General features: G+C 41.4%; 1 protein-coding gene across 1 annotated transcript in view; it reads left to right on the forward strand.

The window, feature by feature from the left end:
• Positions 1–12,161, forward strand: part of ELOVL6 (ELOVL fatty acid elongase 6) — a 63,519-nt gene extending 51,358 nt beyond the window's left edge. Inside the window, exons 3-4 of the mRNA XM_030449524.1 lie at positions 8,460–8,611; positions 10,467–12,161. Coding sequence (XP_030305384.1) covers positions 8,460–8,611; positions 10,467–10,891 — 577 coding nt within the window. The 3' untranslated portion in view covers positions 10,892–12,161. The remainder of the gene's footprint in view (positions 1–8,459; positions 8,612–10,466) is intronic.
• The last annotated feature ends 14,227 nt before the right edge of the window (positions 12,162–26,388 follow it).

Below are 26,388 nucleotides of genomic sequence, written 5' to 3' on the forward strand. Positions count from 1 at the left end.
AGGATGATAGGTAATTACTATTGATTAGCTTGTAAGTGACTCTTTGGAAGCCAGAGGAGATGCAGGGGTAGAGCTGGGAAATTATTTTTTAGCTGTTGAAAGAAAACAGTTACACCTATTTCAGCAGTGTATGGTTACGTGGGTGTTCCTGTAAGCAACTTCTGCTATTCTCTGGTGTTTCCAAGATAATGATTGAGTCCATCTGCCCTTCAGCCTGACCACTGCTCCTTGTTTATCTCTACCAAAACCCAGTGGACCTTGTATAGAACTGAGTGTTCTGTATAAGACTCTCCATGAATGTATAACCCTTTTTACCTCTACCATTCTTCTCCTGTGTTGCAAAGCCTACGTGTAGGAATCCAGTTGGGATTTCTGCTCTGCATGATCAGTGCTGCAGGCTCTTCTACCAGCTCAGGGAGCTTCACTTTGTTGAGCATTTTTGTACTCTGCTCCTCAGGATTGTCTGAATATAGCTAATCCCAGCCATAAAGAAGTTTGAGGGATCAAATTGTATTTCCTGGAGAGGGAATTCAGGCTCCGTGAAGAGAGACTGGAAGATGGGAGCTGTGGTGGATTGATTTTTATCCCCAGATATAAATAAGCCTTCTGAATAGTAGTTGCAGCAATTGGCAGAAATGTTGAGCTTGCCACTTAAGGAAGGGAGAATCAGATGGATTTTACTTTGCTGTGGTGTTAATGTGATTAAAATCTCAGGATGACAGTGCCCATTGATCCAGAGTCCTGCAGGGATGTCACTGTTTGGCTATGCTTAATGAGGTCTCTGGAGAGGGAAGGAAATAAGCTAAGCCTGGGGTTTTTTGCAGTTTGGTCAATAAAAAGTACAAAGAAATGGTTTTGGGGAGCCAGGTGAGTTGTGACTAGGAAATCTGCCAGTGGGAAGGGAAAGGGCTGGAAGGAGTGGCTCCATGGAGAGGGATTTATTGCTGTGGACAGAAAGACTGGTGCAAGGAGCACAGTATCTGCCCTCACTTGAAAACCACAGAGCAAGCTGTCACGTTAATATACCTCATTTCCCTCCCCAAAATTTATCACATTAGAAAGCAATAACCACCCAGGCATGTATGCATATGTTATGGGCATATAAAGCTGCACAAATGATATATTATTTCTTAGAGCCATGTAAAATATTTGCACAGTTTTTAAATCACTTTGAGCTGGCCTGACTTCAGGTTCTGGTCTCAACTGAAAACTCAGATGATTTTGCATTGAAGAGCTTGTTAGACAAAAAAAGCAGGGGTTGTGTGTTTAGTTCAGTGATTGGGGAGGGGAGGTTTAGAGATGGACGGGGAATTATCTCCTATTTTGCTTTGGGATTTTGATAGGACTGAACTCAAACCTCAAAGCATGCATTAAGATGAGGGAAAAAAAGCATCTGTTCTCCTCCCTGGACAGGGCAGCAGGGTGGTAGAAGTTTTGCTCTTGGGGTTTTTTGGTTCTTGATGTTCTCGTGCCCTTATATCCTGAGGATATTTCTGGTCTTTTGAGTCACTCTTGAAATTTTCTGCTACTCTCTAAAGGAACTATATTTGAAACAAGTTCCAGCAGAGAGATGTGCACCAGTGTTTTTTTAAATGCCTTTTCAGTAGTTTCCAAAAGTAGAGTAGCTGCTCAGCACATGGTACCACATTTTGAATTCTGTAATCCCAAAGCTGGCTGGCAAGACTCCTGACTTTCCCAGTTCTCTGTTGCCCTCACTGTGACAGAGACCAATGAAATAATATAATTAAAAAAAAAAAAAAAATATATATATATATATATATTAAGTGGAGAGGGAAATACTTTATCTGCTTAATATTCATGCAACCAGTCAAACCAGCACAACCAGGCAGGCAGTGGGGACATGGAGGCAGCAGAGGACCAGCAGAGCTCATGGTGGGATGCACAAATCTGGGAGCCCAGAGTGCCCATTGCATTCACCTCCTGAAAGAAAATGGGATTTTTTTCAAGTTTCCAGCCTAGGAGAGGTAAAATTGCAAGTGGGAACAAAAGCATTAGTCATTTCAAGCTTTCAGGGAGTTTAGGAAGATAAAAACATTTCTTAATCTAAAACATTTGTGAAAATTGGGCTCATAATTACAAGAGTTTAGTCATTAAGAATATAGATACCTTATGGCCTTTCAAACACAATAGCTGAAGAGGATGAGTTGTGTGTTCTTTTAAAGAATGAGGTTAACATAAGTGCTCTTAAATGACTCTTCTGTTAGTTTTTGAAAATGTTCTTTCAAAAGGAAAGGACAAAGGTATATCATGGGACAAGGGTGCTTTGTCCATAATTTTTTTCTTGCTCCTGCCATTTGTAAGAGAATAAATAATGTTCCCAGATAATTTTATCAGTAAATTAGGCCTTGGAGGACACAGGCTTAAGGCAGGCAGTGCTTTTGGTTGTCTGCTAGCAAGTGCATTGTGTTAACTGAGCATGTGGTTATCTAAATACAGGTACAAAGGGCTAAACTGTGGTAGCAAATCCTTCTCTGATTTTACAGCTTTACACTAAAATTGCCACAGATAGAATGAGCGTGTAAATAGTCACCACAGTTCCTCAGCACCAGAGAAGGCTTGGTGATGTTTCCACATCTGTGCCCAGAGTTAGTTTTGTTAAAGGAAAAGACAGGATAATTATAACCAGTGGGACTTTTATTCCCAGTGAAATGCCAACAAAATAGAGCAGAAAGGAGTTCAGCTTAAGGGCACAGTCATGTCATGACAGTCCTAAATCCCAAACCTACAAACCCCAAGCATTAGAGTCCTCTGCCAGACTTGCTTTGTGGTGATGACATTTTTTTCATTTTGCAGTAAGAATTTAGGGTTCTGTTGTGTCCCTGGTTGACCCACTGGTTATGTCTTTAGGCTTTTCCTTCACAGAGTTTGGCAGATAGACTATTAAAATGGACTTCCCACAGGATCAGTTGCTTCTGTTCATGGGATTAAAACCTCTATTTTGTAGTTTTGTCAACTGAAGGCATTAGGGAAGGTAAGGAAAAAATTTAAGAACATTGTCATTGACTTTTATGACTCCCTAGTGTGGGTTTTGTACCTGCTCATGTTGCAAGGGGTCAGGCACCCCCCACCATGGATTCTCATCCATTCCTGATTTTCTTCTGGAGTTCACTGATGCAAAAAAGGGGATTGGCAGGGAGCATTAATATGAAACAACTACAATATTTAGAATAACCTTAAAAATTCCACGAGGAAGAAGAATCCAAATATTTTCTCCTGTGGCAAGGTCAGCTGATGGGTTCAAATTCAAGGGGTGGGACAGTGGGGGGTGAAGCAGAAGCAGAGTTGCTCTTAGAACTCATTGAGTAGGGTCACATTCTTTGTGGCTTGTGTCTGGTTGTGTCAGGACAAATCCACCCTGGAATTTGCTTAATATGTCATGGGAAAGCAAGAGTCAGGCTGAGCCTGTGGAAGGCACATCTAGTTCTTACCTGGTCTTCTGGCTAGGTCAGAAAGTTTCCAGTTGTTCATGCTCCTAGGACAGCACATCTTTGTAAACTTGCTCTGTATCTCTCTGTGCATTGCTCTATTTTTAGGATTTGAAAGCATGCTGCCAAAAAATCAGAGGTGCAGACAATGAAAAAGTGATGGTAAGAGGTGTAATAACAGCTTTTATGTCTAGAAAGAAGTTATTTCTCTTTAAAGATATAGGTGTCTGTTGGGTAATTAGGATGGAGGGTTTGGAACTTGAAGGTTTAGCAAGCAACTTAAAAAAGTGAAAAGAAAATCTTTAGTAGGTCAAAAGACTCTGAAAAAAATTCCTCTTACTGTTTACTGTTAATTTAATAACACTGCTTTCATTGATACAGAGTGAGGTCAGACCTTTTTCTGCTTATGTCAAGAAGACCTCCTGGGTAGGGCACTGAAAGGCAACTCGTGATGCTGCACATCACTTCTCATCCTGGCTCAGACACAGATTTCTGACAAGAAACTTAAATTTCAGTTTGCCTCACCTCTCCATCTGCAAAACAGCTCTTATGCTTACCCACCTTACAAGTCTGTCACAAGAGAAAAAGCCATTAAGGACTGTGAAATATTCACAAATACAATGCTAAGGGACTTGGTGATACCAAAACTGACAGAAGAAGGCTAAAGGAAGTTAGGTCTGAAGCTGCAGGCACCCCAGCTTACAGACTGCTTTGTACTTAGCAATTTCCTGTTGAGCAGTTGGTAGTTTAATGACAGCCCAAGGGGGAGGTGGTAGTCACTTGGCTGCTGGAAATGTGGTATGGCTACAGGAAGATGGATTCATGAGGAGACAGGGACGTCCGGAGGTACCTGGATCAGTTCTGACAGGTAAAATGGGGAAGTGCTTTACAAGTGTTTTACTAGAGCAGAAGCAGTTTTACCTCTCTCCATCACTAACATTGGGGTTGCTTGAAAACTCTTCAGAAATGTTGGAGGAGGGTGAAACAACCTCCTAATTACATTAATTTTCTTTGCTATTTCTTACAAAAATAGCAGTTGGGCAAAGTTCATCAGCTGTAATTTGAACAAGTGTCTCTCTAGGGTTTCAAGGTAACTCATTATAAAGAAGTCCTCTCCTAATATGCTTGTAAAATGCCTCAGAGATGTTATGTTTAGAGCTACAGGGGATCAAACTTGTCTTGAGGACTATTTTTTCCAAACATTTTTATCACTTAGATGAATACCATATCATTGTGTTTTCTTCACTGACCAAGAGACTGATCCATTTAATTTGGAAAACAACCACTTTAACCTGGATATTCTCTTTCATTTTGGCTCACTACAGTCATATCCAGGGAGAACTGGAAACAATGCTGTTTCATATTATTTTTTTTCCAGATTTTGAGGGCAGACTCCCATAAACCCCCTCATTTAGCCACTAAGCATGTGTTTGATGGCCTCTTTTTGACCCAAAGGTTAGCAATTTCCCAGAGTATTTTGTTCTGGTGGGACCTGAAGCCACTGCAAAATGTAAGCAGGGATTTTAGGTTGGGAGCAGGCCAATGGTTCATTAAAACTTCCATCTTTCCCACTGGTTTGTTAGGATAATCACTGCAGCAATAACAGAACAGCAAGCACACTGTGAGCTGAGTACCTACCCTGTCTACTCAGATAATAGTTTGTGTATATCTTCTTATAATACAACTTTTTATATATAAATGTGTATATATATATATACACTGTGTGGTTGCTGTACAAATGGATGTTCCCAGAACTCCTGCCCTATTTCTTAGGTAGGACCTATCCTCATGTGCTTCATCCCTGGAAAGAGCCATTTTTTTTAAGCTGGAGCAGAAAATTTCCACTCTGTAAGTTAAGTTTTCTGGGAAATGTTGCCATACTTGGTGTTGAACTTTTAATTTATTATTATTATTATTGTTATTTTAATGTGGAATTCTGCAGTGTTGATCCTGGACCAGGATGTCCAGAGGTACCAGGAGCCCAGTGCAGTTTGGGGTCTGCATAGAGAACAACCCTAGAAAAAAATGAGCAGTGTGCTCCTGATACAGTGGCACTAGGGCTGAACTGAAGTCTGCTGCCTTCAGACTTTTGAGAAAATAAATACTACTTCACTCCCTCATGGTAAGAAGAATAAGGGGAACAGAAAACAGAAATAGGCTTTGGCCACTAGCTCTGGCTTTGTCCTCCCATCAGCTGGCTCCCTAGCCCTCAGTTTCCTACCTTCTTATTGCTGCCCCTAACCCACTCATGGGATGTTTTTTTGAGGCCCTGATTTGAAACCAAGTTGGTGAGGGAAAAGTGTGAGTTTTTATTTTACTTATGGATAAGTTTTGGTCATACTATGGACCATAAAATATCAATTTGGCATCAAAGTCAGTGCCTGAAGGGAGGAGACTGTTTGACATTTTGATTCTGAATAGATGAGAAAGCTGCATTTGGCTGGGCATTTTTTTTCTGATCAATCTCTCTAGTTGCAAAAGGCTGTAATTGTACAGTAATTCACTGCTACCTTCTTTCTAAAATCCCTGCAGATGATTCCCAGCAGACAGACTGCTTTGCTAAGCAGTTCATTTCAATACCTCACAAAAGCTCCAGCAGAGTGCAGGACAAGGACAAAATGAAGCAGAAATTATTTACTGAGCAAGCAGTGTCATCACTGATGCACATCGTGTCTTTCCAAGACAGAAATGTGTTGGTTGATCCTACCTTATAGAACAAACAAGATTAGTGGCAGAGGCACAAAAAAGCAGTTCAGGCTCCAAGGCACATTTGTAGGCATGAATTAGATCTTTTTCTGCCTCCAGTGGCTTGTGCTTGTTGGTAAGGTAGTGTTCTGGCATGCAGCACATCTCCTAAACAGCTACCTGCTCGTGGCATCTCTTTAAGTAATAGAATCAGTTACTTGCAGCTTGCCATCCTCCTTAAATATTCCTGTGTGAAGTAACTTGGTTTTTACTGATAAAAAATCCAGCTTAGTCTGACTCACACCATGTAGAGGAGTGGCTGGAGTCCCTTCTTCTAGCACCACGGAACTAGAAGTCACCGTGCTGTAAAATGACAGTAAAGTGAGTGTGAGAGGCTGTGTGTGAGCACTCCAAGGGGAGCTCTTCAGTAGCTGCTAAACAGGAAGAATTTCATCCTTGGGATCTCAAGGACAGCAGAGTGAAACTGTAATCCCCACTCTCTGGCTCTGTTGTCAATCCAGATTAAATCCCTGGCTCCAGGGATGATGGGTCAGTCACTTACAGGTAAGTCAAGGTTTGCCTGGTGCTCAAACCAGTGCTCTCCTGATCCAAGTTCATGTGGATGGCATGGAATGCTCCTTGCACCTAAAACTCCAGTAACCACAGTATTTTAGAAAAGCAATATGACTTCTGTACAAGGAAAGGCATATTGCTTGCAGCTATTTGATTTCATGATTTAAAATTTCCTTTTCCCCCCATTTTAAGGTGAGCACTGAGGTGTTTGTCTAATGGGAGAACCAGAATATTATTAGATACTCTGCCTGATCTTTCTCCACCCATCTTTGCCATCACACAAATCATAGGAGCAAGCAGGAGCCTGCCCTGGCTAGCTTGGGAGATCACTGCCTCATCAAGTGATAAGATCCCATCTCTGTCAAGATTTCCTGTCTTCTTGGGGATGAGAACTGCAACTCCTGTGAAAAAAAACAAACAAACAAAACAAAAAAAACCCAGAAAGGACACAGAACAAGTTGCACCTGGTTTCAAAACTCCTCCTGCAGGCTTTGGCACTCACTGGGGAGTCAAAAGGACTGATTAAGGTGTGAGAAAAGCATGCTGAGAGCACAGTTCTGGGAGGGAACAACTATACATGAAGAGAATGCACTGTGGGCTGCATAGATGCTATGGATACTGCTCTATCTTCTGCATGCAGAGCTGGGTGGACACAAGAGACTGCAAGGGCTGTCTTGCCTAAGCCTGGGAATATCTGCATTTATTTGTACCACAGCAGGGGGGTACAAGGGAGCTCATCTGACAGTAGAGCCCATGAGCAGATACCACCCTGGAAATAGCAGAGAGTAACAGTAGCTTCTTAAGTGCTCACTGTTGTCTGAATTTCCTGATGACCCAGTGAAACCTCAGGCACCAAACCATGAGGGTGAAGGAGCCTGGATTGAACACTTTTCCCTGGGCATGATCTGGCTGGAGAGCCCCATTTATGATGCCCCAGTAGCACCAGGCACCATGCAGTGGGCAGGGGAGAGCAAGGTGCATCACTCCTTAGCAGCAAGCAGTGTGCTGGAATAAATCCAGAAGACCTGGAAATATCAATGCTTTCTGCAAAAAATATAAAAAACTTTGGTCAGCAATTCCTATGCTTGGCAGGTTTACCATCTAGTCTGACCAAGGTCCATATGAACTGCCAAAGATCTCAACTTCTGAGGCTGTTTGGATGATTTGAAAACACGTTTTTTAAAGAAAAAATTCCTCTGTTAGCAATGATCTGTTAAGAGATGAAGTTATGAAGTCACCAAAACAGCTGCCCTGACAGAGAAACCCCCCCATCAATATCTGTGCACCCTGCCTGGGTTTGTCTGTGCTCAGAGATTCTGTGGCTCCTCTGGGAAAACAAAGGAAACCAGAAGAGGGAATTTGTCCTGATTATGTTTAGCTCTTTATCAATTCATTTCTTGTAGTCTCCCAGCTGTCAGCATCACAACTCTGCATGGGTTTTTTTCAGCTGAAGGAGATGTTTCTCCCTGCTCCTGAAAAACTGGAAGATCATTTCTGTAGTAACAAAATAAAAAACATTGACATAATCATTCCAGATTTCCACCAGGAGATATTGCTGCAGTCCAGTTTACAAATCTGAGTTCAGAGCAACTTCCTAGAGGCCAGCAGAGTGGATTGAGCTTTAAGGCTGTTTAAAACTTGTTATTATCAGCACATTTATCACCTTTTTCTCATAATGCTTTAAAGTGATCGTGTGTAGATTTCAAGTGACCACTCAATTTTCTTCATTTTCTCTTTTTTTTTTTTTTTTTGAAGTATATTTGGTGCTGTTCGAACTGGTGCTTACATGCTGTACATTTTGATGACCAAAGGCCTGAAGCAGTCAGTGTGTGACCAGAGTTTTTACATTGGACCTGTCAGCAAATTCTGGGCATATGCATTTGTGCTAAGCAAAGCACCTGAACTAGGTGAGTATCCCCTCTCCCTTTCTCTCCTTAGGCATATTTAGAGCAGAACTGACTGTGCAGGAAGCACAGAAAGGGGGCTCAGTGTTGCCAGGATCTCCTTTTAGTCTTAGAAAAATTGAGTAAACAAAACCAGTTCCAAATTCTGCATGTTTTGGTCTCTAGAGGTTAAGTCCACCTTAGCTAAAGTTAATAATGTGCAACTGAGTGAGACCATTCCCAGCCCAGGAGCAAACTGCAGTGATGATGAACTGCAGGACAGACAAAAAGGAAAAGTAATCTGGGCCATAGCTTTTCCTTAGCTACTCATAGGTGAATCTGAGTATTATAATTGGCAGCCACTCACCAACTAGAAACCAATTTCCATTAATATCCTGAGCCTTTCCAGTCCTGCTTCTTATAAAGCACTGTCTCTCCAGCAATTTTTCTGCTAAGGATACTTATGATGTAAGTTATGATGCCAACTTAATAGCCAGTCTTGCATGTGTTCTCACCCTGCAGAGAGAAAAAAAAGAGGAAAAAAAGGATGATTAAATTGGTAGGAGCAGGCAGTGATTTAACATCCCAACAGTTTCATTTTGGAGGATGTCCTTACCAGACCTCACTGTGCTCACGTGTGCTGCAGAGATAAATCTTTACCTTTGAGCAGATAATGCAATTCAGCAAATTACAGGACAGCAGTTCATCAGCATAAAAACTGGTAAAAGACAGCAGCTGCCTTGCTGTGTCAGAATCTGTTGTTTTCTTGCTGCTTAAACATTTGCAAAAACACAGAGATTTAGCTGTTAAAACTGGAAAACATCTGCTAGATCTGCACAGCAGCAGTAATTTTAATATATTATTAGTTATTAAAACGTGAGTCAACATCTTGCAGCTTATGAAGTAAAAACAGTAGCTTTATGGCTTATTACCTATCTGGTGCAGACTGTGCAGTTTTGGTCCCACTCCTCACTAATATAAAGGATTCTGATTTCTTGGGGTGCATGTACACAGAATTAAGTCCCCAAGCTCAAATTTCAGGGATCTTTTTGGAAACACTCTGTCTATAACAATAGAAAACAAGCAGCATACATATATACATACATCTATCTGATTGAGATGTTCAGTGCAATTATGAGAAGCAGCAAGAAGAAAAAAAAAGCAGGAAAGAGGAATAAAATCTCCTTTTATACAACAGCAATATGAACTTTCAAAAAAGTATGTGTAGTTCAAAATAAACCAAGTTTCTTTCTGGCTCTTACATACCTTTCAGTTTTGTAGGGTGCATACACAATGGCTTTTTGTGTAGTAACCAAAGGCTCCATGGAGTTTAACTGGGTTCAGATTGCAGGTAGGCATTTGAATCAGAGAACACTCTACCAGTTCCTCTTCAGATCTTCTTCTCCATCCTAGTGCAGAATCTTAGAGTCAGAATCCACCCAGCTCACAGGTTATGTTTGCTGCAAAGGGCTATGGAGCATTCCAATGAGTTTTTAATGGGGATATATCCACACAGAAAAATGTCAATACTTCCATTTTCCTAAAGACTGCATAAAGATTATGGGCCTAACCAGCCCTTGGGTCATTCAGGCTCTGAGATCCAGAGCTGAGGTGGTTTTCCATGCTCCAAAATAATGTATGATCCAGCAACAGCAATGGGAAGAGAGCGCTGCCGTGATTATGGGATTGTACAATGTGTTTCTCATTTCCTTCCCTCCTTTTTTTCTTTTTTTTTTTTTTTTTTTTTTTTTTTTTTTTTTTTTTTGTTTGTTTTTGTTGTTTTGTTTGTTTGGTTTTTTGTTTGGTTTTGTTTGTTTTGTTTGTTTCTTTTTGTTGTTTTGTTTTGTTTGTTTGTTTTTGTTTCTTCTTTTTGTTGCAGGTGATACAATATTCATTATCCTTAGGAAACAGAAGCTCATCTTCTTACACTGGTACCACCACATTACTGTCTTACTTTACTCTTGGTATTCCTACAAGGACATGGTGGCTGGTGGTGGCTGGTTCATGACCATGAACTATGGGGTACACGCTGTGATGTACTCTTACTATGCCTTGAGGGCTGCTGGCTTCAGAGTCTCACGCAAGTTTGCCATGTTCATCACCTTGTCACAGATCACTCAGATGCTGATCGGGTGCGTGATCAATTACCTGGTCTTCTCCTGGATGCACCACAGCCAGTGCCATTCCCACGTGCAGAACATCATCTGGTCCTCTCTCATGTACCTCAGCTACTTTGTGCTCTTCTGCCATTTTTTCTTTGAGGCCTACATCGGCAAAACTAAGAAAGAAAGGAAGGTGGAGTAGTTAGGGAAAGGAGAAGCCATAGCTCAGGGTCATCAAGAAAAAAACAAACAAACAAAAAAACCAACAAAATCACCAGAAAAGCAAATGGCACAAGGAAACACATACATGTATGGTGCAGCTACAACTTGGCAGCTTAGGAAAAGTTAGCTTGGTTTAACCCAGTAAGTTCATGATCCTATCATGGTGAGGACTCACTGAATTCTACTCTATCTCAAAGGACGGCTGATGAAAGACAAACTTCCTTCTTGTACCTGTCTGCTCTAGAAAAGAAAGAAGAGGAAAAAAGAAAAGGAAAAGGAAAGAAAAAAGAGGAGAAAAGAGAAAAGGAATAATATTGAGGGGGAAAGAAGTACATTAATTAAGGAGTGTGTTTCCCCAGGGTGGAGGACTTTTTTTTTTTTTTAAAGTTTCTAAAAGCTTTCTAATAAGTTTTCAGCAGCAAACTTGAACAAAGCAAAGCAAAGTGGCAAAAATAAAAATAATCTGTCTATGTTAACAGTAAAATCACAAAATTACTTTCAATAGAAGCTTGATACCTTTAGCCAAACTGAAACTCAAAAGGCTGTTTCCTGCATGGAATGTGGCTGAACTCCACACAGTGGTCAGGAATGGAAAAGAGAAGAGAAGAGATTGATTTCTCCACTATGTTACTCTGCTGGGGAAGCAGATCTGGGATGTAGAGTCGCCTGCCTCAGGAGGTGGAAAGAAGCAGTACTTTTTTACAGGAGTTTAATGTGCAAAGATGCACTGTTGCAATACATATCTCAGAGAGTGCGTTTTTCCAAGTGCATTTTTTCAGTTCAAGGCAAGGAATTTCAGCAGCAGGATAAGTCCTAGAAGGTCTAATCAATCAATATATGCTAAATTATCAGGGGCTAATAGGAGAGGGATGTTCAGGAGGGAGAGGGAAATAACTCTCCTCATGATTTTTAGGAATTAGCCTTTAATCTCAATTTTAACCCACGGCAACGCTGAATTAAACGGGGGAAATGGGAAGAAATCCTAGTTAGCAAGAAGAGCGTGATTTATCTGCCCACTGCTTTCAGAACAGAGCCCCCTGGTACAACCCGGATCCTGTATTTTTCTGGACACCAGGATACCTGGAAGGGTGGGAAGAGGCGGCAGGACTGGGTGACACTGTGTAACACTGTGCTTCTGCATCTGCCGCCGGGGCGGTGCAAAGATGTTCCAAGTGCCCTCCTCTGGTCATGTGGAGATACTACTACAAAACATACTTGGAATAGGGTTTTTTTTCTTGAGATTTGTATAGGAAAAAAAAAAAAAAACTAGTCTAAACAGAGTAATTTTGCTGCAACAGCTTAACTCTAAAGTCCAGAGAGAATTATCCTTCATTAAAGCTTGGTCTGCAGAATCTGTCCCATCAGACTGACCACTGCTGAGGATGCTCTTTCTTCTCTGAAGTCAGCTACAGATATAAGGAGAAACCTATTTCACTCTGAACCTTAGAGAGTTAGTTGAGAACAGCCATATTCTTTCAAAGACAGGCAGGCTGCATTATCTGTGGTATTCCAGTCCTTTACAAAGCCAAATAAAACGTGTTTAAAAGTTCCTAGTATTTCAAAGACGCAAGTATGTAAACTTGATGTTAAATGTGTTACTGTAGTATTCTAAATTGTATCAGTTAGGTAGTTTAACTAAACAATTAGAAGAACTAGATCAACAAAATAGGGACTGCTGTTCTGCATAGGATATACACACACCTATAACTACACCCATATCCACATTCTGTGAATTGTCAACAAGAAAAACAAGCCCAGTGGCAGAGAATCACCTTTCCTGGCTAATGCAAAAGATTGTCATTATCTTTCTTGCTTTAATTTGATATTGTACAGTACAAAGGGTTTGGGTTTTTTTTTAATTACAATTTTTAGCTTTAATTGTGCTGTCATGTCATTCATGAAACAGAGCTGCTTTAGTATCCTGTTAAGAGATGACTTAAGGGCTTTCGGTGTCTCATTATATACAAAAGAAAACAAATAAAGTTACATTCCTTGTTATGTGAATGGTCTTACAAATCGAAAAGCCTTTGCAGGCTCAAATCATAATTATAACAAAGAGAAAATGAGTTTACATTTGTGTTACTTAAGTTATTGATGTGCTGACGTTATTTCATGGTACACAGCAAACAGCAAAATGTGATATGCAGTAATGAAGCTATGATATTCATTAATAGGACTACTGTATACATGGAAATATTAGACAAAAATCAATTAAATGTGTAAAGCATTTTGTTATACAGCTTGGGATTAGGTAATTGTAATGCTGAATAAGCCTTTTTCCTCATGCTTAATTTTGCCCTGGCTAAGAAGCAGAATCAGAAGACCAGTTAGGAGTGGCAAAGGCAAAATTAATCAACTGCAATTAGATGAGAAGCATTGGTAGAAACCCACCCATGATGCCATTTAGACCCTCAGTCCAGTGTGTCTTAGGTCTCCCAAATAGAGCAAGAGGAGGTGGAAGCTGATCAGTGCCTGGAGCTGAAGCTGGAAGCAGAAATCTTGGACCCTGTGAAGTCAATGGAGGTTTTGCTCTGCTTTGTACAGAGTGATGTGTCTGCTCTGGGCAGAGGGGAAGGAACAGCACACATCTCCTGCTAATTTGGGGCTTATGGCTAATGACTTAAAAGCCCCTTAAATTTTATCCCTAAAAGCAACAAACACAAAGGCAAGGGCTTGCAGCCTGAGTTTGACACAGGCAGGAAACACAGTGGGTTGCAAACAACCTACAATGTTTCATACACTTTAATTGCATAAGAGGGGAAAAAAACCCCAAAAACTTAGCCACACACCTGAGCATGCTGGACATCAAGGCTGGCAATACTGACACTGACTTCAGCTGAGCAAGAATTCCACCCGTTCTCATCCCAAAGCCCTCACTGGGTTTCCCTGCACCATTCCCAGTGCCTGCTCAGGATGTGCCCACTGCCAACCTCCCTTGCTGCCTGGGAAGCACCCCCAGTGCACAAAGCATCCTGCACAACCTCCTCAAAATGCAGGGCAGGTGCAGCCCAGACATTGCAGGGGGAACTTGGCACTGAATTCAGTGGCCAGCCTGGCAAGTGATGAGGCTGCAGGCAAGAACATGAGTAGGGAAAGGGCAGCAAGGTCAGGCATGTGAGGGACAGGGGTAAATTAGGTAAATTCAGAGGTAAATTAGGGTACATTCATCATCATGCTGGAAACTGGCTGTCACACTGCCATTTGCTTTAGGACACGACACATTTACACAGGTCCTGTGTCCCTCCCCTATTGTACAACTGGGCTTTTCCTCTGAAGTTTTCCACAGGAGTCAAATGTGCTATCTGGCATTAAAGAAATTGAGACTAGGATAAAAACCAACATACATTGGGGTTTTTTTTCCCAAAAAAAATGTACACATGATCTTTAGACATTTAAACACTGAGCCAGTCAAGCCTAACATGATGATGCCTCAGCAATGCTCCAGCTGTTCCAATCTATGATATAAACACAAGATATAAACACAATTAATTTCCCCTGGTTTGAGCCTTGGAGTCACAGTTTCAAGTCTTTTCTGTCCACTGTGAGAATCCTTTTTTCCCCCTCATTATTTTAAGTAAGGCTGTAATTCTGTTGCATTCACACACACTATGGAGAACTCAAGCTTTATATAAATTACCTGGCATCATGGGACCTGTGACAACCACCAGAGATGCTGGAAATGCTGTTATGAAGTCACTGTTAAAGTCAGGAAAAGTTACACTGGTGCTAAAGTCAGTCTTCCAGGGTCAAAGTCTGTGTTTTGATACATTAATACAGTGTAATGAAGTAAAACCAGAAGAGTTGGTATAGATTCATGCTCAGGCAGCTGCAAGGACAACTTGGCTCTTCCTGAACTATTTCTGTCTATCTAGTGAAGCTTTTAAGGGAAATATTTTTGACTACTTAGTGGAAGAATAAAAACTTGGGTGATTTTGCAGCCTCTTGAAATTGTGCCTGCAATGAGAAGGAAATGCCTCGTGCTTACAGACCTTCTGTAACTCAGAGTCACAGATGATTTATGTCTGGGCTCACTGATAACACCCAACTAAGAGCAGCTGGCTCCAAAAAGCAACCTCTCACCAGAATCTCACAGTAAATGAATAGAAGCTTTTACTTACAAGATAAGAAGCAAAGCATGCAAAAGGAGTCACTTGAAAGAGCCATGCTGGGTAGTAGGAATAAAGTATTGAGAATAAGTTACAGGAGAGACATAGAGGGAGAAGACTTTTTCCATATCTCAGGAGAAAGTCTTTTCAGGCTGAAAGAAAGAAAGATGAGGAATCCCCATCCTCATTCCCAAGATGAGGAATGGGAAAGCAGGAGGAAGATAGGCTGGGTAGTGCCAGGCTGGCTGGCTGGTGGAATAAAGGTGACGTGGTTGAGTCCCTCATGCCAAATTTAGTGATGCAGGGGCTTCCCAAGTTCAATCATGGGTCTGTGTATTTGTTCAGAAGAAGATCCATGGCCCAGCAACTTGATAACTTCAAGACCTGGGTGTATATTTCATTTTTCTCTCCTGAAAGTAAAAGCCTGGGACGACCTCTTAGTTGAGAGCAATGGTACCTCAGGGATCAATATTCAGGTGGTTTTCAGTCAGCAAAGAACATGAGACACCAATTATTGTGCCCATGAAACAGAAGCCTTTGTAAGCAGTGCCAGATAGAACCTTTCAGTGCAGTAATACCTCTGGTAGCTGTAGTCAATCCTATACATCAGAACCAGTAACAGAAGTGCAACATCCTTATAGACAAATCAGAAATACAGATATTCTTTAAGTCATAAAAATGGCTTTGATCAAGGAAGAAATCAAAGCTGACTGCAGGCCATGCTGCCTGAGTTCAGGACTTGGTCCAATGCCTACTGAAAAGTGAGATTGTTGGTGAGATGTCCAGCAACTTCAGTGAGCTTTGCAGCCCAGTTGCAAAGGGCAATACAAGACCTAAATCCCCTTGTATTTATTTAGTGATCACTTCAGGGCATCACTCAGGCCTTTACATGGGTCTTTAGTTGTGTTTTCCCTAGGTGTAAGCCTAGGGTTAAAGATCCCTCTAAAAGCACAGAATTACCCCTCAGAACTGTCAGTGGGTCTCTACTGGTTTATTTCAATACATTTTTCCATTCCATTTATTTTCTTAAAATCAAGGTAAAGGACAAGTCCCTGATCCTGCTGTCAGAAATGCCCCCTTGCAGTCAGTGCAGCTGAATATAGGCACAAAAAGCTTTCACTTCCAGGGGTAAGGGCAGGATCAGTGCCTTGTTACAGATTTCATTTCTAACAGAGCAAACAACACAGGGTAGGGTTTGGTTTCTTGAATTAAACCAACTGCACCAAGACGAGGAAGATTGGACATGTGCAAGAACTTTACAGCTACAGGAAACCAGGGTCTTCCCCAGTACATCATAAAGCTCAACAAAATGCTGCATGAAGTGGGGTTAGAGTGTATTTCCCAATGGGTTTTAAATAATACTCCCCTGAAACAGTGACCTTCCTGAGAAGCCTCACTTCTGTCCAGTCCTGGACAGCTTCAGACAGGTCTGTCTGCTGAAAAAAAACCAGCTCTGATTGACTTAACTGGTTTCTCAAAAGAGCCACTACAGTCTTTAGGCTTTTTGGAGCCTTAAAGCTCAAGCTAGATTTATATTAAAAAAAAAACAAAAAAAAACCAACCTTAAATATGTGTACAATAAATAGGAGAGAATAGTATAAGAAATATCTTTATTTTACCATTTTCAAATGGCTATTTCACTACATAAAAGGAAGTTTTTATTTTTATTTTTTGGGGTATATTGATATTCCAAATAAAATTTTAACTTTTGGTTCAAAAATAAAATCTGTCTCTGTTTTATTAACCTGGAATGTCCCTTTCATTCTCTATACTGCCACCAAGTCCAGCTATTGCAAAAGAGAAGCTGTTCCTCCAGCTACAAGACTACAACTCAGCTACTCATCACTTCCCAGCAATTCTCTATCAAGTTCATATTCTTGTGTACCACACAGATGGCATTTGGCATTTTATTTATTTTGTCTGTGTGCTCGTCCACCTGTGTGACACGAGTGCATCTCACACAATTAATTAGTCCTTGAATACCCTCTTTCTACACCTTACACTTTAGAAATCCAAATCTCTGCATCTCTGGGCAGACACAAAATCCCTCTCCCTCACGATACCACCTGAGCAAAGGGACCATGCAAGCCCAGCCCGTGCTGCCCTCCAGCTCCTGATGGCACTGCCTGCTGTCACATTTCAGCCTTTTCTCTCTGAACAATCATTTCCTTTTCTGCCCTGAGCATCACTTTTACCCTTGCCTGCAGCACAGCTCGTGCTGATGGAGCACTCACAGCCATCCCAGTTGCATTTCATGACTTTGCTTTTCATATTTTGTTTTTAAACCCAAGTCTAGGAAAATAAAAGCTTTGCTGTTCCACAGACACAAACCAAGAAGGTGACTCCACACCACTCTCCCCCTGGAGAAGGCTTCTTGGGTTGCTGAGAGAAGATGGTGTGAGCCTGAGTTGGAAGGGGCAGGAAAAAAAACCAGAATGGGAAGCCCATGGAAGGCACCCATGGTGAGAGACCCTGCTGATCTTCTCTAACCCAAGGAGCAGACTGGCAGTGCAGTTTATTTTCCCTTCTTAAATACGCTAAGAGGCACGTCCAGCTTCCTATTCCCATCTACTTGGATGGAGCTGGGGAACTGGGGGAGCTTCTCACAGGAGCCATCCCTGTGGATCTCCTGCTTCTAAAACACCCCTGCACTAACCCAAGACAAGTTTTAGCAGGAACAAGCTATTTTTATTTTTATTTTTAAATGTTTTTTTATTAAGGGAGTAATCCTTGATCCTTTACTCTGCAGAAAGGTCAGGGCAAAGTGTCTGAATAGCATGTGCTCCTGTTAGGACAGCTTAATGCATATGGCCATACATCAGCCAAGAGACCAATCTCCTGAGATGTGAAACACTTGGTTTCTACAGCTCTGTGTTTTGCCACTAGAAGAACTGTCATAACTGAACTTCTCTGCTTCAGCTCACAGTGCCAGGAGACCTTTTCAGAATTTTTCTTCCTCCTCATTTTCCCTTTTCTCCTTTCTGAAGAGCCTTTGTATGGCACAGCATGTGTAGCTGTTAAGGCCAGAACAAAGTGGAGCAAATCAATCATTTCTCCATCTTTAATGAAGTGATCAAAGAAAGAATGAACATTCACACTCAAAGCCAAGTGGATGCTCAGAGGTTCTGACAAGACAAGCTCTCCTTTGGGAACAGACATCACTATATTTCTTACGTGGTTATTTATTTTCTGGCAAAATATACTGAAGCAAATATATCTTTCCCAATAGCTTGAATACCACATGGAATTTGAGGAGCTGTGTACTTTTTTTAAAAAGCTGTATTATGGATCAAAAAAATAGCTTAAAATGACAATGCTAAAAAATTAGTAAAGAATCCTTATTTAGAGACATGACTCAACTACTGTTAAGATTGTAAAGGTCTTGCAAATGGAGCAGGATCAAAGAGCATCACCAGAATTAGTTTCAGAACATTAACTACAATACCTGTGAGCAAAATGCAGCAAATTAGATGGTTTTTTTTAGCCATGCCCCAAAACCCTTCTGCAGGAATAAACCAGCATTGCTCATCCTTCTGCTTTTTAAGCCAGAGAAAAAGAATGAGGAGGAGATCTGACTCCCAGGCTTACCTGCTCACATCCTTGGACCCCCAGCGTATGAGGACCTGCAGAATGCTGATGAAGGAATTTACTGGGTAATCTGGGACTGGGGCTTCTCCTTGGTTTGAATCCAGCCAGGCAGGACAATCACAGCAATGGGACCAGCTCAGCCAGGCTCTGAGCAAGTATTTGACAGCTGAAGTTCCTCCTCCTCCATTTTCTTTGCCCTCAGAGCCAGGCTTTTGGAGTGTTGGTCAGTAGGGTCTTTCCAGCAATCTCTGCCCAGAAAACCCTGAGGTTTTTTCATCAGAAGCAGCTTCCTGCATAGTAAACATCTGGGTTTAATTAGCACTTGAGAGCAGTGCTAATTAAGCACTTGAGTTGCAAGGACCGGTTGGGCTTTGCCATAAGACAACCAAGCCCTAAGTTAGCTGCCCACTGCCCAGTTGTTTTCATTTTTTCATAATTTTCATGGAGTTTTCATTTTCCATGTGATGGCAAATGACATAAAAAAGCAAACAAAAAACCCCAGTTGAGAGCAATAAATAAATCTTATGATAGAGAAGGTCAATTCTAGGTGCTGCATAAATTTAATTTTTAAACCTTTTGAGGTTTTCAATCCTTACTGCCTTCAATGTCAAATCACTGCTGCTACATTTCAGCATGAGCTTATTTTATAACAATTATTGAAACATCTTGTGATTGGGAAGATGGAGTGACAACAGAGGAACATTCTGTTATCACACATAAAAATACTGCCTCAGTCATGTTGAGATGACTGGTCCAGGCACAAATAAGAAATGTCAAATGTTTTCCTGCATTAAAAACTTGAGCTAATAAACCCATCTCTGTGTTTCCATCCTAAGTATTATAAATGAATTCATGTCAGAAAGCTGTGTCCTGCTGCCACCAGAGTGCTTGCACAGAAAACTGTCTCTCCTCTTTGAAAACCCCAATTTTCCATCATCTCCCCTTCTGTAGGGAGCCCTTTTCCTGACCAACCCAAGTCACAGAGTGGCCATGCTTGCTGCATGTCTTGATGAGCACATCCCTTACCTGTTCCACACATGAGGGTGATCAGAAGACCTTTTCTCCAAATTTTGGAGGACTCCTGAGTTTCAGGCTTTTTCCTGATGTTTTGCTGCATGCTAAGGAGGTTCCCATCTGGCTGAAGGAGATGCCATTTTCCCAGTGATATCTTGTATAACCAACCCTTTAACCTTCATGGAGATCATCCTCCAAATACTGGAAAATATGTATGGGAAGGGTTGTTATTTTTTTTCTCTCTTTTTTTTTTTTTTTTGGGGGGGGGGGTATGAGTTCTTCCCCAGGAAAAACTGGACAAGATATCAGGAGAGCAAAACTTGCATGTCCCAGTGAACTGAGCATACTGCTCTGCCACCTTCACATCACCAGCTTCAGAGAAGCTCCCTGACTTAGTAGCAAGAAAAAAATTTTACAGGTCTTGGCAGCAGTGTTGGCTAACGTGACATTGCTCAAGTTCCTTCTTTAAACTCCTTGAAATGGGAGATCAAAAACAAAAAAAAAAAAGCCCAGGAAGAAGAGGGTATGACTGAAGCTTTCACAGCTCAACTTCTTTTCCTCCAAAGCATTCACTAAAGTATGCAATAGTGCAGCTGACTTCACCCTTTTGTCTCCCCCTTCTCCCTGTGCTCTCTACACCTTTGATTCTTTCAATCTCTCCAGGTAATTTCTTGCTTGGACCAAGGCTGTGCCTTAGGGATCCCATCCCAAGTCATGATCTCAATTCAGCCATGCAGAAATAGCTTTTTTTTAACTTCTGAGCTGCCACTTACTTGAATTTTAAACCTCACACATCTCTGTGTGATTTTGGATCAGTTCAAATTCCTGATTAGTTCAAATTCTGTATTTCATCCACAGATGGAGCTGGAACAACTCATTCTCAACAAATAGTGCATCCCATAACATACAAGCCCCTTTCCCTCTCTAGGATATTTGAGACCAATACTAATTTCCTTAAATATATTTCTTGTTCTACCACTGCTGAAGTATTTTTGTCCTGTAAAGTTTTAAACACCATCCTGCAAACATTTCTGCAGCTGTTTAATTTACCAATTATTGCAATAATTGCATGCATAATTATCTGCTAAATCAGCTTGTAACCAAATACTTCATGTTCCAGACTCAGCTATTAATGGTCCTGCTTGAGACTGGTTCCAGCCCTTAGCTGAGACAGCAAAAATTATTCTGTAGCTCACAGTTTCTGTTCCACTGAATACTTCAACATGAGAGCTCAGAATTAACTCTTAGATATTTTCCTGATAAAGTATTTTTTACCAGAAAACTGACAAAACCAGACATAGAACTCACTGCCAAAACCCACTCAAATGTTAATTCATGGCAGACATATTTTTGCAATACTTAAAAGCACAGAGCTACACACCCTCAGACAGCAACAGGGCCTTTTGTTGATAGTGTTAAGGTAAAAAAAATATTTTTTATTTAATTACAGTTGTTATACCAGCTTCCTTCAGAGAGAGAGGGAAGGAAATAGAGTCATAAATCCAGGGGAAAAAATTAACCCAGTCATCCAAACCTATATGTTATTACTGAATATATATGTGTTTAGAACTTGGTCAATAACCATGGTGATCAATGCCAACTTTCATGTGATGAATGCAGATTGAAGGCACTGTTTCCCTACATACCAAGGAATATATATTAGATCCTGAATACCTATCAGCATTACATTTCAATATAGAATTCAATATATTCTACTCAGTCAGGTTAAACAGCTCCTGGATTCCTAATTCTATAAGTAGTAAGAAGAAGTAAATCATAAAGAAATCATCTATGTTCTCACACAAGGAACTTGCCTTCAGGCTTCTCTGAAGTGACAGTCCCTTTGGGCATGCACTCATTGCCCTCCTTTATTAAATGCTAAAGCTGCTTCCCTTTAAATGGCCCTGCTTTTGAATGGAAGACTAAACACCAGCTGTTATATCCTAATTTAATCTGGATTGGTCAATAAAATGAAAGATGTTAGCACAATGCCCCAAGCCTAACCCCAGCACACAGTTCTTTTACAAATGAGAACTGCATTACATGGAATCATAGAAAGGTTTGGGTTGGAAGGGACCCCCCAGGAACATCCATCCAGTTCCAACCTCCGCTGCCACGGGCAGGGACACCTCCCACTAGATCAGGTTGCTCAAAATCCCATTTCAACTGGCCTTGAACACTTCCAGGGAGAGGGCATCCACAGTTTCTCTGGACAACCACCCTCCCAGGAAAGAATTTCATCCTAATCTCTGATCTGAATCTCCCCTCTTCAAATTTTAAACTATTTCCCCTTGTCCTCTCCCTACACACCTGTGTCCAAAGCCCAACCCCAGCTTTCTTGTAGCCCCTTCAGATATTGGGAGGTTGCTCTAAGGTCTCCTTGGAGCCTCCTCTTCTCCAGGCTGAACAACCCCAATCCCTCAGCCTGGCTTCACAGAGGAGGTTCTCCATCCCTCTGAGCATTTTTGTGGCTCTCCTCTGGACATGTTCCAGGACCTCCAAGTCCTTCTTAAATTGGAGACTCCAGAAGTGGATCTAGTACTCCAGCTGAGGTCTCAGAAGAGCAGAGTAGAGGGGGAGAATCACCTTTCCTAGCAAGATTTTCCATGGATGGCCACTTTCCTAAAGCCACCCCTCCCTGGGGCTGTAAAGCAGTGTAATGGGCAAAGCCAAGCAGCACCTTGCAGGGAGGAAACCACAGCAGGGGATTGCAACCCCACAAAGACATGGTCCTAGAGGAAAGGTGAGCCTTGGTCTGAGCCTGGGACTCAGCAAGTAGGGCAGGATGGGGTTGTACCCTCAGCACTACCCTATACCCAGCTTACCCTTGAGGATGCCCCTGGGAGCCAAAGCCTCCACATCCTCAAAGCACAGCCCCTTGGGAGCCCCCATTTCCCTCCAATTCCCTCAGGGCATCACTGCAGGATAGGGGAACCCTGGATCTCCAGGGAAGCACAGCTCAAAATTCAGCCCATCCAAGACCACACACATCCTTCCCAAAGCTTTGCTGCTCTTACCTGGCCCTGAGCATAAAGTTTCTTTCCCTAATGCAAAGACACAATTATAGGCAGGCTCAGCCAAACAGATCTCAAGTGTCCCCTCCTTCATCTGGGAAGAGGGCAAGAGGGAGGCTTTCTCTTTTCTTTCAACAAACAGACAAGTTTGGGCAGCTAAATGGGTTAATGCACAAGGCTGAAAATCCCAGGGACCATCCACCCAGGGAAAGTAATGCAAAAGCTTTTAGCCTAAACCTCAGCAAAGGAGATTTGTCCTGTCAATGAAAACTTTGACAAATGTGTCCCAATGTCTTTCCTCAGGCCCCCATTTCACTGTCAGTGACGCTCACTGAAATATTCATCCCAAAAAAGCTATGTGCCTTCTTTTGAAGCATTACAGAAAATCTTGGGACTGGGCTCTCTCTATTGAATACATACAGACAGCTACAGCTGATTCTTTTTTAAAAAATAAAAAATTATTTAAATAATGTAAATTATAGCCCACCAAGATTAAGGGGCAAATTTGATTTTGACAGGAGCAGGCTTTCATAACATGGTATGTATTGATCCATGATAAACTCATGGGTTTTGATGATGGAGATTCACTAAAGTAGGAATATTTTATCTCAGGTCTCTAAAGACTTCTTAATTATGGGTTCCTAGATCCCTGTTCTGCAAGTTCTTAGGTCAGATCACTGGGATGCTTCACCTACCACTGTTTTAATCATAAAACAGTCAGTTTTAGGGCAGAACTGAGGGGTTTTGGGGTGGAGAGTTCTCAGTCTTTGGACATTTCAATAAAATCTAAATAAATCTTAACTACAAAATAATCTAGAAATGTCAATTTCAATATCCTCATTCAAAAACTGCTCGAGCTGCACTGAACTCAGACCTTCAAATTAAACCCTAAGAGCTTCCTGGAGCAGTTTCAGCCATCACTCCAGCTCCATGACCTGGGTTGCAGAGCAGATCCCAAATCCATAGATACATTTTCTGTGTAGCACTGTACCCCCCTTGCTAACAGCACCCCAAATGCCCTGCACACAGGATTTTAGAAATAATCCCAAAGCCTTGAGCATGTTCAGTGGCATATTGCCCACATCACCAAAAGAACAATTTATGTCCCTTGGTCCATCTTCAGAAGTAATAACATTGTTATGGCTCAAAACCCTCTTCAACAGGTAGATTGAAGAAGACAAATGTGCACACAACTTCAGTGTTTTAACTCTTTTTTTACACTTCTACTTATTTTTTTTTTTAAAACCTAACAAATCAATGCTTATGCAACTAGTTTACCATCTCCTACTGTATTTTTTTTCCCAAACCAGCAGGACAGAATTTGACTTAAAATTAAAAAGGTGTCTCATTTTCTCTTGCTTCTGGCAGAGCTACATTGCTGCACTCTTGTTCTGATTCTCCCTCTGCATTTTCATCTCCTGACAATGACTTTCTCTGGATGTCCAAACACACAGGCTGGCTGTTTACATGAGCAAAATTAAACACTCACTGCTTGCCTTTTTCTCTCTTTTCTTTCTTCTGTCTTCTCAACAAAGCCACCAGACCTTCTCAGCTCAGGGCTCTGATGCAGCCCCATCACAATGAAATGTGACACCATGGGGCAGCCTAGAAGAAAATAATGAAAAATGGATTTCTGTAACTCAAAAGTGGGTCTGTCCAAATAAAGCCTTACAGTAATAGATTTGCCTTTACTAGAGGATGTAAGAGCTCTTAGTTGCAGATGTATATGTATATGTATATGCAATGTCCTATCATGTTCATCTGGGTTTTTTCCTCCTTTTCAGTTGCCACAGGTTTTTGCAAAGAAGAAATGAGGTAAGAGTCAGATCTCCTGGGCCCAAAATTGTCTTTATCTATTTACAGCACCAACCAACACAAAGAAACTCAGATTGCCTCTGGCTGCTCTTCACAGGATGCACAGATACACAGGGTAAATCCCTGATCATGGCTTACATGGGTTCCCATTCTTTATTCAGTGAAATACAAAATAATTTTTTATCTATTAAATCTTCCCTACCTACAATTATTCCTCGGGGCAGCACAGATAATGAGTCAGCAGGCAGAGATTTAATGATCAGTTTTTACAGTAAGATGATGATGTTTATTGATATCACTATCAGGCAGACACTGAAGTGAAGCAGATGTTAATCTGAGGTTAAGCTCCAGGAGGCGCCCAGCAGTCTGACTGCAGGGACTGATGTTCATCAGATAATAAAAGAGGAGACTTCCCCCCATTCTTCCCTCCCTCCAGAGGCCTGCACAGAGCTCACAGAAATAACACCTTGTTTTGTAAATTCCTCCTCCTTTCCAACCTGCTCAACAAGCAGCTTGCCCCTCAGTGCAGAGCTTTCAGTCCATTCTAGTAGTTTGCTCAAGCTTTTTGCTTACACAGGAACTTTGTGGTTGGGTTTGGTTTATTTTCCCTCAGTTGGGTTTGGTTTATTTTTTCTCAGCATCACAGGGGTGATGCTAGAGAAGTCAAAACCAGAAATTAAGTGGTTGCAAAGTTGCTGTGGCACCACTGTTTTGAGGAGAAAGTCTGTCACTGATTCCCTCTGCACCAACCTTTGCTTTAAGCAAATCCCTAGCAAGGTAAAATGCTGCTCTTCAACTCAAAACATAAAACATAAAGGAAAGGAACCTTCAGTGGGGAAGGAGAAAACAAAATAACAAGAGCTTTCTACACTTCTAAGTCTGTCACTTGCTAGGTGTTGAGAGCAGAGATGTCTCAGCCTGTATAATAATAAAAAAGATGCTGGGAGCAGACAGACACCAAAATATATTAATTCTTACCAAAAAAAGCTATGGTAAGGACTAGTGATTTGGTGCAAATGATCATTTAGATGGGTAGCTTTCCCAGCTATTGCAGTGAGACACTTTTTTCTAGTTTCAGTGGAAGAAAAAGTGAGTTAAAAGAAAAACCAAATGCTTTTCTAGATTTTCTAGGTAATCACTAGTGCTGCATTCCACAGCAACACCACGTGTTGTATTTTTATCATTACCATTATTTTTATCATTACTAGGGCATTTTGAAGCCAGACCATGTTGCAGCACCAGCATTTGGGCTCTCCAGGTCTCAACCCAGGAGCTGGTTTCCAGGTCTCAACCCATCCTGCTGCACCAACACAACCACCTTGCTCTTTCCCAAAGAAGTAGCTGTCAAACTACAAACAGATAAAGCACATTCTCCAATATCAAAGAGCAAATTAGAAGGAAATCAGGGACCAGAGCAAAGAGTTGCTGGGTTGCACTGTTTCATGCAGTGCTTTAGGACATATTTTCTCTGTTAAGGTCAGAAAGGCTTTTAAAGAACATGAAGATCCTCTCCCTGAGGTCCTGCTCTTGGTACCACTCCTGATTTGACACCTGGAAGCAGGACTCCCAGCAAGCTTACATTGATATATGTTTAAGTTGACATTAAAAGTTGCCTTAAACTATTAGGAAGAGAGATTTAATACCACTGGTAGAGTTAATGAGGTAGGGGAGCAGTAATCCTTTTTTTTTTTCCAATTAAAAGAGAAAAGGAAGGAGAGAGACAACCTTTGGAATTTCAACAAGCAAGAGCAGATCCTTTGCAAAAGAGCCACACTCAGTCTTTGTGCCTGGCTGAAGGGAATTTGTGGTTTCATTTCAGGCCCTTTTGGACTGTTTTTCATGTCAAAATTACATATTTGCAATAATTTGTCTCCCTTCCAAGGTTTACTGAAACAAAGGAAACATTTGAATGAGATTTGAGACAACTTCTTTCTCACCTG

The sequence above is a fragment of the Calypte anna genome, chromosome 4A (genome assembly GCF_003957555.1).
Source record: "Calypte anna isolate BGI_N300 chromosome 4A, bCalAnn1_v1.p, whole genome shotgun sequence".
Classification (NCBI taxonomy): domain Eukaryota; kingdom Metazoa; phylum Chordata; class Aves; order Apodiformes; family Trochilidae; genus Calypte; species Calypte anna.